Below are 12,723 nucleotides of genomic sequence, written 5' to 3'. Positions count from 1 at the left end.
ACTTTTGTGAAAATGTTCGCAAAATTTAATGCTTACAAATTTTGGGCAAAAGAACATGGTGCTTGCACATGCTTGGAAGTCTCCTAGCATTGCATAACAAGAGTCTAGCAAGCTATGAGTAACTTACGTACAGGGAAATCAAGGTAAATACAGCACCATCTACTCTTAATTTTTTCGTTACCACAAGAAATGTGCTCATTTTTGGTGGTAACTTTTGGTGGTAAGTAAGTAGTTTAATGGGTAGTATAAAGTTGTAAACATTCGTTTACTAACTAAATAGACGAGCACGGTGTCACGCGCGCACAGGTAAACATGAACACATCTCGCTCGATGACCACGGAAACTTGTGTTAACAAGCTGGAATGAGAACGCGCGGCAATAGCAGCGAGTTAATTGACCTCCGTGCCATCTCTCGCATCACTGAGAACTAAACGTCGAAAGCACAGCACACACGACTCTACCGGCACTACAGTTAAACCTGCTTATAACGAACCTCCATATAACGAATTCCTGGATATAGCGAAGTTTTTCTATTCCCCACCGTTACTCCATAGAATCACATGTATTTGAAACCTCTACGCAATGAAGTGGCAGCGAGAGACCCCCTCGAAATAACGAATTTTCCCCGTCGAGAACTTAGAGATTTTGCCACAAATTTCGTCATTTTTGCGCAAGCAGCAACCGGAAGCACCTTCTCCGCCGCGGCAGAATGCGAAGCGGCAGCGGCGCGCCTGCTGCGCTCGAATTTACGGCGACAGCGAGGCGAGAGCAAGGAAATTTTTCTCCTTGTGCGAGAGCGAGCGCACATGTGTGTGCGTGCGTGCGGGCGTGCGCGAGGTGGGCCTGCATCCCTCGACCCGATGATCTTGTTGCCGCGGGTGTGACTTTTACCCCTCTCGATAAAACGGGTCCAAAAATTGCCTGCGTGTTAGAATCGAGTACGACCCTAAATTTGCACTACCATATCGCCACCGGCATTTAAATATGGCCGCCTCCTACGCACTTTGAGCCTAGCTCCCGTAGCTTCAACCTTGTGCTGTAGTATGTGTGCTTAGGCATTAGTCTACTAATTTAGTTAAACAGCGAATGTTTACAAGTTTATATGTCCGGTAAAACTACTATCCTTACTTCGTATAGCTGCCTGCTAATTTGCTGTCGCAATCGATGCTTCGCCCTTTTAAATTGTTTATTTTGGAAGTATGTCACTTACTCTTTGCAATAATGTTAGACATCGCGACCAAAGTTTCAGAAGTGAGGCATTTTGGTTATTACAGACTTCGGATAAAACGGACATTTTCTGCCGGATTAGGAGTCTACTCTCGTAACGAAAGTAGACTGTAGTATAATTCCACCGGAAATGTTGAACAACGCGTAAGAAAATTGCCTATCAAATTGATCGATTTCTATAAATGCGGTAATGAAAAAGGTGAAGAAAAAATTAGTATGCCGGAACTGATTACAGCTCAGTTAAAGACCTACACTATGTTTGTAAACAGTGGTAGGCACCGTCGATATATTTTAGCCCCTATAGCGAGTCGCGTAGGCTCCGCCCACTTTCGCTGCCCCCGCTTGCACGCGCTTTTTTTGGCGCTTTTTTTGTATGGGTTGGGGGTGGAGGGTACTAAAAAAGCACGATTTCATAGTGAAGCGCACGTTAGTGGGGGCGCCGGTATAATTTTGACTACGTGCGGTTTTTTAGCGTGCACCCAGGGAAACGTTCTTGCATTTCGCCCCCATCGGAATACGGCCGAACGAGACAGTAGCCCTAGCTCGCTGACCGCCGCAGTGAGGGCCGACAGCGCTTGCGATCTGGTCTGCAGCTCATCATAGTGCGCTTATGTTTGACAACACGATTAACGTGCGCTTAAATGAATTGGTGCGAATAGCAAACGGTGTCTTTGGTGCGATTAGCAAACGAAACGTAGTATACTTGCAAGCCAGCCGTGCCGCCTCGCTGAGACCACCGGTGCTTGGGTTTCCGTCCGCGAGACGAAATGCCGTCGGACAGTTGCTCCCGATGGCGCCAGTGGTTTAGTACAGGGCGCTGCTTTATGAAACACGCGCCAATTCGAGATATTTTTTTCTATTATAAACTATTTCATGTTAAAAACAAGCTGTAGCAGATTTCTACGTCGCCGTGAGCGGCGACAGAAGCGCTCGCCTCGGTGATGGGACTGGCGAGGTATCATCCCGACGGCGATGCCGGCTGTGCCGGACCGCGAAGTCTGACCTATAGGCCACGGCCATCCGATCGCTCCAACTCTGCACTAACCCTGTACATATTTCGTGCTCGAAATTTAATTGACACATTCAGGCATGTTTATGACATCCGCACTGCAATTAACGCAACTGTGACTGCATGTGCTGCCTGCGTATGTGAACGTGTGATAGGATATCTACACTACAGGTGGCTCAATTCTTTGAGATGAAAATAAATTTGAATGTGATGTGCTTTGTGGGGTATCTGCTCGCTCGACCTACATTTAAGGCTAATCCTAATCTAGCTTTCCCACAGCGCGGCAAGAAATTGTAATGACACGCTAATAACGACCCTAAGGTCATTGGTTGGCTCATGCACGCCACTCAAAATAAGAGAAGCTTAACAGTTACAAAATGTTTGGCGCGCAATGGATGATCTGGTATGAGAATCGAACTTCCACTTTTTACCGTGGCAGTCCATTGCTTGCGACGGTTTTCGTCAACAGAAAACCTATGAAAACTTTAGCCTCTTGCATATTTCGACGCAACTCAGCACGTCGACATACTGCATTTCCTTCGTTTTAAGATCATAGAATAAAGACCTCACACATGAAACTGCACAACCACCCGCGAAACCCAGCAGCTGCTCTGGTAGGTGCGACACGAGCGGCGGCTCGGCGGCGGAGTGCCTACCATGCGAAAATAAATTCCGACAACAGCGCCACCGCATTTTCCTGACGTAGTGCCGTGGTGTAGGTCTATAGTACAGTAGAACCTCATTCATACGTTTTAGGAAAGAAATGCGAGAAAAAAAACATACTAATGGGGAAAATGTACGATCCAAAGTGACAAAGTTTGGCAGACTACTGTAGCTGACATCTATGTAATGCAAAGCATTGCGTGACTGGTTGCAGCACCAGATGCCAACACACGCCTAGCTGGTGGGGACCAAGATGCATGTTGTCAATTTTGCGGCTTCAGTAAGCTTACATTTGCGCTGTTCGAATTCGGCCTCGGTCAGCAGCTCCTTCGGGTGGGGCAAGTGTGCAACCACATCAGCTGGAGCAGCTCATTAACAACGAAGTGAGGCACTTGCTTGCGCAGCATCAAGCAAGAGGGTCTTCTAGTCGCATGTGACATGCACTATTGCACAGGTCTCTACACCAAATATCTGAAAAGTAGATATCTGATTCGCAAATCAAATTATTAGAACATTCACTATTCGATTTGATTTGGTGAAATTCAGGTATTTGCATACCACTAAAAAGAATACGTAATCAGTCTAAACTGATTTGGGAATTTAGGCAACGCGAGTTGGACGAGGTTCTCACCGAGGTGGCAATTCTTTGAGCTTCATTGCTATCTTAGTGTTCTGGACGAGACAAGTCAATTTTGTGGGCGCAGCCGATAAAATTGTGCCTTCTCACTCAGTCAGAGCACTGAAATAAGATAATTATAACTGATAATAAGCTTAATCGTGGATTACCTGGTCCAAGTTCTTCTGTGCTGACAGTTCGTAGCCCACATTGATGTGTCGATAACTTCGAGTGGAATCACATGAATAGTCCTTGTCCTCAGCCAGTGCTTGGCTCAGGATAGGGTCATCACACTTTATTTCCAAAGGATCAACAGCAGCTTCTGTCACGTCCTTCTGCAGCAAATTATGTGATAACTCAAAGTTATGTGAAGGTTAAAGATGGGATACACTATTCAGCCACATTGTATATACATAAATACAGTGGAACCTCGTTGATACGATCTTCATGGAAACCGGAAAATAAAGCATATCATCCGAAAATCGTATCATCCATTGTATTATCCAACCAAATTGCATAATCAGAAAAAAAAAAAAAGAAATAAGGTATCATCCCAAAAAATGTATTACGCAGAATCGTATCAGCGAGGTTTCACTGTACAATGCAGATATTTATACTATTAGTTACAAAGGAAAGTAAATATATTTGCAAAGGCTACAGAAGAGCCTGTTTTGCAGGCCCCTTTTAAATTATGCACGCATTTTGCACTGATCAGAAAACCTGCCACTGTTGGTTTTTATGGTTTGACTGTATGAAGTGATAGCTCATGACAGTCAAGCGTGCTAGATCAGAAAACTTTCCCTCACAAAATGTGCTGATTATGAAGAGAATTCCTCTTATCGCCCGATATGCTGCTCCTAATTTTTCATTTCTGAAATTTATTTTGCACGTTGAAAACTACACCCAAGGTTACTATTCTCATGCTATGGAACACTTTCATGCAACTGGTGCATCGTTCAATGTTGCTCATAGAGGCATCATGGGACTGTCAAGCAAGGGGTCGGTGAAGTCGTGTTCAAAGTTTGTTACTTTCATGAGAATATTCTCTACAACTTAGGAAATCGAGAAGTTTGGAAATCGACACACTAAAAAAGCCATTGACTGAAGCCAAGTCAAGAGTGAGTAGTGTATTGTTGCATGCCAGCTGTCTGCAAAATGAGCGCTTAAATTTACTGCGGGCAACAATTGCGAAACTACTTTAGAATCACCGTAGAGAACAGTCTGCAAAATGAGGCAGTTATAGCACATGTGCTTAACAAAGGCCGCGTGTGTTAAACAAAGCACAGACTATGACAATAGCACCATTTGATACGGTAGTTTCATTTGCACAGTAACTGACCAACTGTACATTTTAAGTCATCAACTTGAAGTATGCAAAAAGTATAAACAAAGTGTAAACAACAAAAGTGTTAATACGTTTTTTCAAGGGATGGGACCGCGTAAAAGGAAAAGTGACCACTGGAAAAACTTAACAGTGAGGAAGGCCGCGAATTGCCACATTTGAAACAGCTCTGAAAGGCTGCTAGTACAGTTATTAGACATCTCGGCGCATGCGCATAATTAAGGGGCACATACAATGTTCCGTGAAAGCGGCCTTTTTCCACTTTTGATATGTCTCACCACAATATTTTGTGTATGTTTTACCACATAACACTGCTCTATTGCAATGAAGCTGACAAAAGAGAACCAGCAATTATGCACCCTTGCCGGCCCCAAAATAAATGTAACCCTATGCTCGGTTCCCCCGGTATGTTTTAACTGATGCACAGACTTCAGGTCATTGGGTGCTTTGCCAACTGCTCTGTGCACGTTTTCTCCCGATATGCTTGTGCAACTTCAGTCGCTTTTGCAAACATTGGTCGCGTGTTGCAACATACATTTATCGATGAGCAACACGAGAACAAGGTGAGCCAACGTTTCGACAAGTCCACTTGTCAAACGTTGGCTCACTTTGTTCTCGTTTTGCTCACTGTCTTGAATTTCGATCTCCCGCATTCCCTATGTGTTCCCCGAACATACATTTATCGTCTTTTGTATCAACGTGCAAGAGCAAATTTCCGACTGCACCACTAAATTCACATGACCGCCACCTTCAAACGCAACAAAAGATGCGAGAAGATTTTAAAATGGTGACTTATCAAAGGGGAACCTAATACATGGGAGTCAATGGGATTTAGGTCAGGATCACAAAATGTGACATACCAGCCGGGAAAACAGCGAGGAACGGGCTTCCATTGTGTTACCTTAAAGGCATCTAATAAAAGGGGTACTACATAAGGAATGAGTATATAGATATATTAGATCTATATACATTATATAGATATATTACTAAAGTATACAAAAGCAATAGACACAAACAACTGACGCGTCAGCCTGGGGCCAACATTTGAACAAGAGGACTGTCTTCGATTTCAACTTGGACTTGTCTTTGACGAAGGAAGGTCACCTTGTTGAAACAGTGGCTCCAAGTTGAGGCATCTATTGATTATCCACAGATTGTCACTAGGGGTGTGCGAATATCAAAATTTTCTAATACGAATCGAATATGAATACACTTAACTTCGAGTGCTAAATAATGAATGATATGCACAAGTTGGGTTAATTTGTCATATTAGAACATTGCAATTACATCGTCATTGTTTTAAAAACTAGCCTAGTAAGTCTAAGTCTAAAACACAGTGTACTTGACTCATGTTAACTTGGAAAATTTAGTAATACCCACTAGCTGTCCTCGCCAGCCTGTGCTTTATTATACCGCATCAAATGCCCGTAAACTCGGAGGCATTCGACCCTGTGCCAGTCATTGCTCATCGCACTTGCAAGCAATAAGCCCAAAATTGGGGGTGGTGCTGCGAGAAAAAAAATGTTGCAGTTTCGCCCGAAAGGCGAAGCATCAATTGCGATAGCAAATTAGTAGAGAGCTATTCAGAGTAGGGATAGCAGTTTTATCGGCTGCATAAACTTGGGCACATTCGCTTACTAACTGAATTAACAAGCGTGGTGTCAGCGCGCACAAGCAAACATGAATAGATCACACTGAATGACCGCAGACAAGGACTGTCGAAACGCTGGCAGCAAGCGCAGCCGCCGCAGCGGGCGAAGGTGCGTGCGATCTATCGCTTCAACGGAAACTGAGTGGCGAATGCACAGCGCATACAAAGGTCAGAGCCGTGTGGAGATAACAGACGGTGCAGGCGACCACCAACGCCGCCGGCAAAGTACGAGCACAGTTGTTGGCCGAGTAGAAGCTGCGCCCCTCCCCCACCCTCCCGGCGCTGCCTTCCCGCTTTCTTGCTGTCACGTGGGAGATTGAGTGGCAAGTTCCCCTTACACCCGGTTGCAAGATACGCTTTTGGTGCCGGAGCACAGCGTCGCCCCACTTCCCTCCCTCCCATACCCCCACAGCCTCTCGCGCGACGTTCGCGTTTGCTTTCCGCCGTGCGTTTGCGCTCCGTGATATCACGCGCTTTTGCTCGCGCATACGGCATGCGGCGACAATTTTATCACCCTTGGAATTTATACGGAACCTCACGGCGACAGCACAAATCCGTTAGAAGTGTCCATATAATTGCTATCGCAATAAAAAAAGTGCACCCTTGCTGTCCGCAAAACCCGTGCCTTTTGCTACTAAAAGGCTGGCTTTCCTACACAGTTCAAACGTTTAGTGGCTAAGTGTGCTTTACAGGCAGAGTTTTACTAGCAGCACGAAATTATTGTGAAATTCCGCACAGCATCGCCCCAATATCTTTAGATTAGATCGACACAAATGCCAAGACTCGTGTTTGCTCCCGCACTGCCAGCAACATATTCAACTTGATGCGAATATTCGTATCCAGTCGAATATTCAAACATTTCCGAATACTATTTCTCAAATAGAATACGAATACGCATTAAATATATTCGATAACATTCAAACTTTTCGAATACTCGCACACCCCTATTTATCCCATAAACAGCAAAAGTTCAATTCAAAATCTTTTGTTATCAGTGAGACCAAGCTAGGAACAGAGTTCAGCAGCAGTTGAAGCAGCCAGTGCTGCTGTCAACTGCCACAAACAAGATAAAAAGGGGAGGGGTTTGATGGGGCACTTACTGCAGCGAACTCTCGCAGCATTTCGATTTTGTTCATGTAAAGCCAGAACAGGCAGCCAGCATTCAGAAGCTTTGCAATGTCAGCAGTCGCCTTGTCATTGGTCTTCAGCAGCTCTTCTATACTGTTTAGGGCTTTTTGGAAACTTTCATCAAAAGTGCTGCAGGACAAAGCAATAAAGGTGTGTTTATAACCGAGGAAATGCACAGCACTATGCTATGCACATCTCTGCATTGCTTTTGTGTGCCAAGTCAAAATATACATTCTTCAGACTGCTGAAAGAATGTGCGTAGGGTTCAAGCTGCTGCTCTAAGTTTTCTTGAACACAAGCTCACAACAGCACAGCATGAACAATAATTCGGAACAGATGCCTAGTTTTTATGAAAAATGCCATGCATTCAAAATTCGGCAAGTAATCTGTGTAGAGCTTAACACTAACCACATTGGCATCTTGTACTGCAGATAAGGTTGCCTGCAATATTTTGTTGGTGATACAAGGCCTGTGCTATGATAAAGATGCAGTGGTCCTCGTAACTGCGTATACATGTAAGAACTGCATAAAAGTATAAATATAACTATCGCCTGATCACAGCAATTAAATTCTGCCGCTAAATCTGGATGAAGCAAATATAACTACAGTAAAAGCTCGATGATACGAATCTCACGGGGTCACGAAAAATATTCGTATTAGCCGAAATTCGTATCATCGAAACACAATTAAAACTACTGTCGAATCTCGATAATTCGAACTCGAAGGGGCCCAAAAATTTGTTCGAATTAAAAGGACGTATTTTTGAAGTATTCGTGCACCATAGCACGATGCACGAACGGTGCGAGTCGTGAAATATCGCGGCGCGCAAGCGCATAGCAAACGCGGGCTACGAAACTGCCCACGCTGGCTAACGATCGCTTCCCGATAACGACAGAAAACGAAGCTTCAGGGAGCGAGCGAGCGGGCGGCGCCGGCACACGGGTGCGCGCGGAGACCGTCGAAGGTGAGGGAGGAGGGCGGCAGGGAAGCGGATTTGGCCGCGTCAACTCCGCCGCTTTGGTGGCTCCCCTCGCCCTCCCTCTCAACTCCCTCGTAGCTCTCTCACCTTCGACTCCGTGCGCACATCTCCGTGCGCGCCCGCCGCCGTGCTGGCGCCAGCTTATTTTAGCCGCCCCCTGAAGTTTCGTTTTCTGCCGTTATCGGGAAGCGAGCGTTTGCGGGCTTGGCAGTTTCGTTGGCCTGACTGTGCCTCCGCCGCTGCTTCCCTCTGCGCTGCTGCCGCAGCGTGCAAGGTCAACATGTGACTAGAAAATAGAGGAGAAGGGTTCACTGCCATTTTATCCGTGTGGCTGAGACGTCGGCACTAGTGTGTGCTAGAATACGGTTGTCTAGAACACTCTAGTCGGCACGTACACGCTTGTACCTTGCAATTTGAGAGAGGGGGAAATTTCCGCCGCGGGTTTTTTTTTCCCCGTTCCTTCGCGCGCGGCATTGAGCGGTCTCTCCTGAGCTTTTTCTCTACGGCGGTGTCGGAGCAATGCCGGCCGGAGGCGCCGCCGCGTTATTTGGCGCGCTGCTAAGAGCATTGTCGGTGCGCGGTATGTTCGAAATAAGCGTGTTCGAATTAACGAGATTCGACTGTAGCTAAATTAAAGATTCAGAGGTGAACTCACTCAGGCACATGTACGTAAAAAGCATTTATTTCTTGAAGCGCCACCGCTTCAAACTCTTCGCGCCCAGTCGCGGAGTCCGCGCTGTCCGGCGCCGCGCCTCCGCACCAAAAGAGAAGGAGATAAAGCGCGTGACTGCGCGCTGTTCTCATTCGCGGCCGTCAGTGGGGCGGCGTTTATTCGTATCAACCGACGCAGGCTGAAAATCGATTCGTAACAACCGTTCTCTAGCACGTATCATCCGGAAATTCGTATCATCGAGCTTTTACTGTACACATGCAGCTCTGTGCTGTGATGCTCACCTGCACATAAATATCACCTACTAGCTTACATGTATATTTACTTCCTACAGGGCAAGTTGCTTAATAAACACTATGAAACACAGTCAGTGAAAAATAACACAAAATGAATTCTGTTTGTCACACCAAGTGTTTGTCACACCAAGCTTTTTCTCACACCAAGTGCAGCAAAGCAAGGCCATAATTTTCCTGCCTTTTGAGAATAGTGTGAGAACACTATTTACTGCATTTTTTAATTCATTTCACAGGCCTTTGCAGAAAAATGCAGCGTTTTTTTTTTTTAAAGAGAATGTTTTACAAGGCATATGTTAAAGAAAGCAAATCAAACAAAGATCAAGTGCAGCTCCTCAAGGCTATTTACATTGTTGCCTTACATTTCAACCTCGAAAGCAGTGTAACCACAACTTGTGGCTCAGATTACAAGCCATTGCCTCGGTTGAGTGAAATTTAACCACAGCTTACACCTGCAACACAACACACAGCATTATCATTCAATCCCAACATGCACAAGAACACAGCCATTTCAACACTGGGAACACTGGATACTAAAATATGTCTAGATGACAGTATCTCCTAAAGGAACATTATGTAGGCAAATATTACGTTCAAGGGAATAGTACATCCTAACCATAGTCTAAGAACACTCCCAAGAATCTTTCAGCATTTGTTCCAAGCCAAACAACAAATTGATTGTTGAGAAATGCTCAAGACAGCATCTGTCCCTCAACTTAAGTTACCCAAAAAATGAAGGACATGCGTCATATATGTATATGTAGGCACTCTGCGGGGACCTGCTTTGCTCCGCCATATTCCGTCAGCCTCATTGCCAGTGAAACGAAGGACAGCGTAGAGATAGTAAAACCAGAGACCTCTAATACTTTCTTACTGGTCATAAAACTTTTCCGTCATGCTATGGGATAGCTTTATACGGTGCCAACATTGACCGCGCAGTGGCACCACCAGTTGAGGGGGCACTCAGCAGGTGGCACAGCAGCTGGGCGGCGTTGTGTTGGTGTGAATTTTCTCATGATTTTACATGCTGTTTCTGCCTTTCATTATGTGCTGAGAAGCTCGAATGGTCCTTAGGAGCTTGAATGATGCTGAAGATTTGTGGTGTGCCGCAGTGTCGTTCTGGCTGCAGATGGAAGACGGAACGGTCTGCCAACCTTCATGCAATCAACCGCTCAGAGAAGACATTGCACCGACAATGTGATTGCCACAGTGTCTGTGCTTGTATATATACAGTGGAATCTCGGTGATACGATCTGCACGGGAACCAGAAAATAAAGCGCATCATCCGCAAATCATATTATCCATATTATCCAACGTATTATCCAACGAAATTGCATTATCGGAAAAAGAAAAAAATATATATATATTATCCCGAAAATTCTGCAGAATCGTATCAACAAGATTCCACTGTATATATACTGGGTGTCCATTGGCAAAGATGTTCGAGAAAAAAAAAAAAAAATTGTGCAAGACACGATTATAACACCTACCGTGTTCAGTCGTCAGACAGTGTTTTTCTTCCCTTTTTATTTTAGCGGCTTGGCTAATGTGAGATGGGATTGGGGGACACCATATAATTTATTCACACTCAAAGTGAGTCGAAACATGCTTCTGAAGTTGAAATGAATGATTGTTGGCTCTTGCCTGTTGTTCAAATTAGTTTGAGGCTGTGTATCTTGTTCGTGCACCCACCACTGACGGACCTGAACTAAAGGATAAGCAATCAGGATGAAGGAAACTGCTTTTGTAGTTCAGTTCTGGCCAGTGGGATTTTAAATTTTCTATGGTGCGCACACAAGTGGAAAGTGGCAACATGGCACAGTGCCAATATCAGTGTGTCACCACTGACATACTGACCTGATAAAACATTGAATTTCTGTGCAGTTTGTGACAGTAGACAACAACACCACATAAGATTATGTTGTTCATACATAAGGCATGTTGTACGGGCTGGAAATCTCATTACAACATACTGCAATAATTCAGCAAGAAGGTCTGTTATATCTGAAGCCTGTTCTATCTAAAATTAGGGTCGCGGTATAATAAATGATGAAATTTCGCATATACCGCAGTCTAACCCCTAAGCGTACCAAAAATGATAAAAACACGAATAAATAACTAGATAAACAGGTTTATACAGTACAACCATGTGGCACGGCACTTTCCTGTCCGCCGTTTTCCACACGATGGTTGCTGATAAACAGTTGTTTCTCTGTACTAGAGCAAATATATACTCGCACAATGCAAGGTTAACAGCCAGCACATTGGAGGCGCCTAGCAAGCGGTTGTACGGACAGCTCGGCCCGAGTGCGTGGCTGCCACTGATGACTCAAACAATGGCTGGAGTTTCTTCACACAAAAGAGTGGCCGGCAGTATAAACCAATGCCTTAATTTTATCTTTTGTGACAAGCGATGACCACTGTCAGATGTGTTGCACGAATGAGAGGCGTGGTACGAGTTAAGTTAAACTCAGAGCCCATGTCTGGTCACTGCTGCACTGCATGCGGGACAAATCGACCGCATTATGTGCCTCACAGTCTGGATGCTCTGAATAGCAGCATATGTTTGTGCGAATTGATGCGATGAGAAATAAGCATTCTTAAAATTAGCATTCTTAAAATCTTGCATTTTGCGATCGTCAGCTGTCATTTTGGAAGAGCTGTACGGTGGCTTTGCTTTTAAGTTGATTACGCCTAGTGGCATCCTCAGCGCTTCCCCTGCACTGAGCCGCCAGTGAGGGGTGGTGGTGGTCTGCTTGCGTGGTTGACACAAAAACTCGACGTCAGTGGGGCGTTGTGCGGCACGCCGTAGCGGGAAGCTTGCTGCTAGTGTAGTCGTTTACGAAACAGTGCATTTTTGCAAATTCTGCAAGCGGCTGGAAATATTTGCGGGCAGCTTCACAGACGCATTGTCACCGTAAAGTACACTGTATTTACACAAAGTAGGTATATTGTATTTGCACTATGCAGACAAAAATTTGTAGTTGATAGTCCTTTATAGCCAGGTCCATTGAAAGCAGAATTGGTTACATTGATAATACATTGATAATATAGGCATACCAAACGAAGTGAGAAGAATAGTCTATTAAAACTTAAAGTATGTTGTTGCGGATCCATTGTAAAGGGCATGGGCTATACCAGTCTG

At 44.9% G+C, this 12,723-nt stretch overlaps 1 protein-coding gene across 1 annotated transcript in view; it reads right to left on the bottom strand.

Annotated features, from left to right (window-relative positions):
- Positions 1-12,723, bottom strand: part of LOC119455692 (uncharacterized) — a 101,370-nt gene that overhangs the window by 62,157 nt on the left and 26,490 nt on the right. Inside the window, exons 10-11 of the mRNA XM_049668957.1 lie at positions 7,609-7,765; positions 3,686-3,850 (exon numbers count right to left, since the gene is read on the bottom strand). Of these exons, the coding sequence (XP_049524914.1) occupies positions 3,686-3,850; positions 7,609-7,765 (322 nt within the window). The remainder of the gene's footprint in view (positions 1-3,685; positions 3,851-7,608; positions 7,766-12,723) is intronic.

Source organism: Dermacentor silvarum, chromosome 6 (genome assembly GCF_013339745.2).
Source record: "Dermacentor silvarum isolate Dsil-2018 chromosome 6, BIME_Dsil_1.4, whole genome shotgun sequence".
Lineage (NCBI taxonomy): Eukaryota > Metazoa > Arthropoda > Arachnida > Ixodida > Ixodidae > Dermacentor > Dermacentor silvarum.
This window is presented reverse-complemented; position numbering and strand designations above follow the sequence as displayed.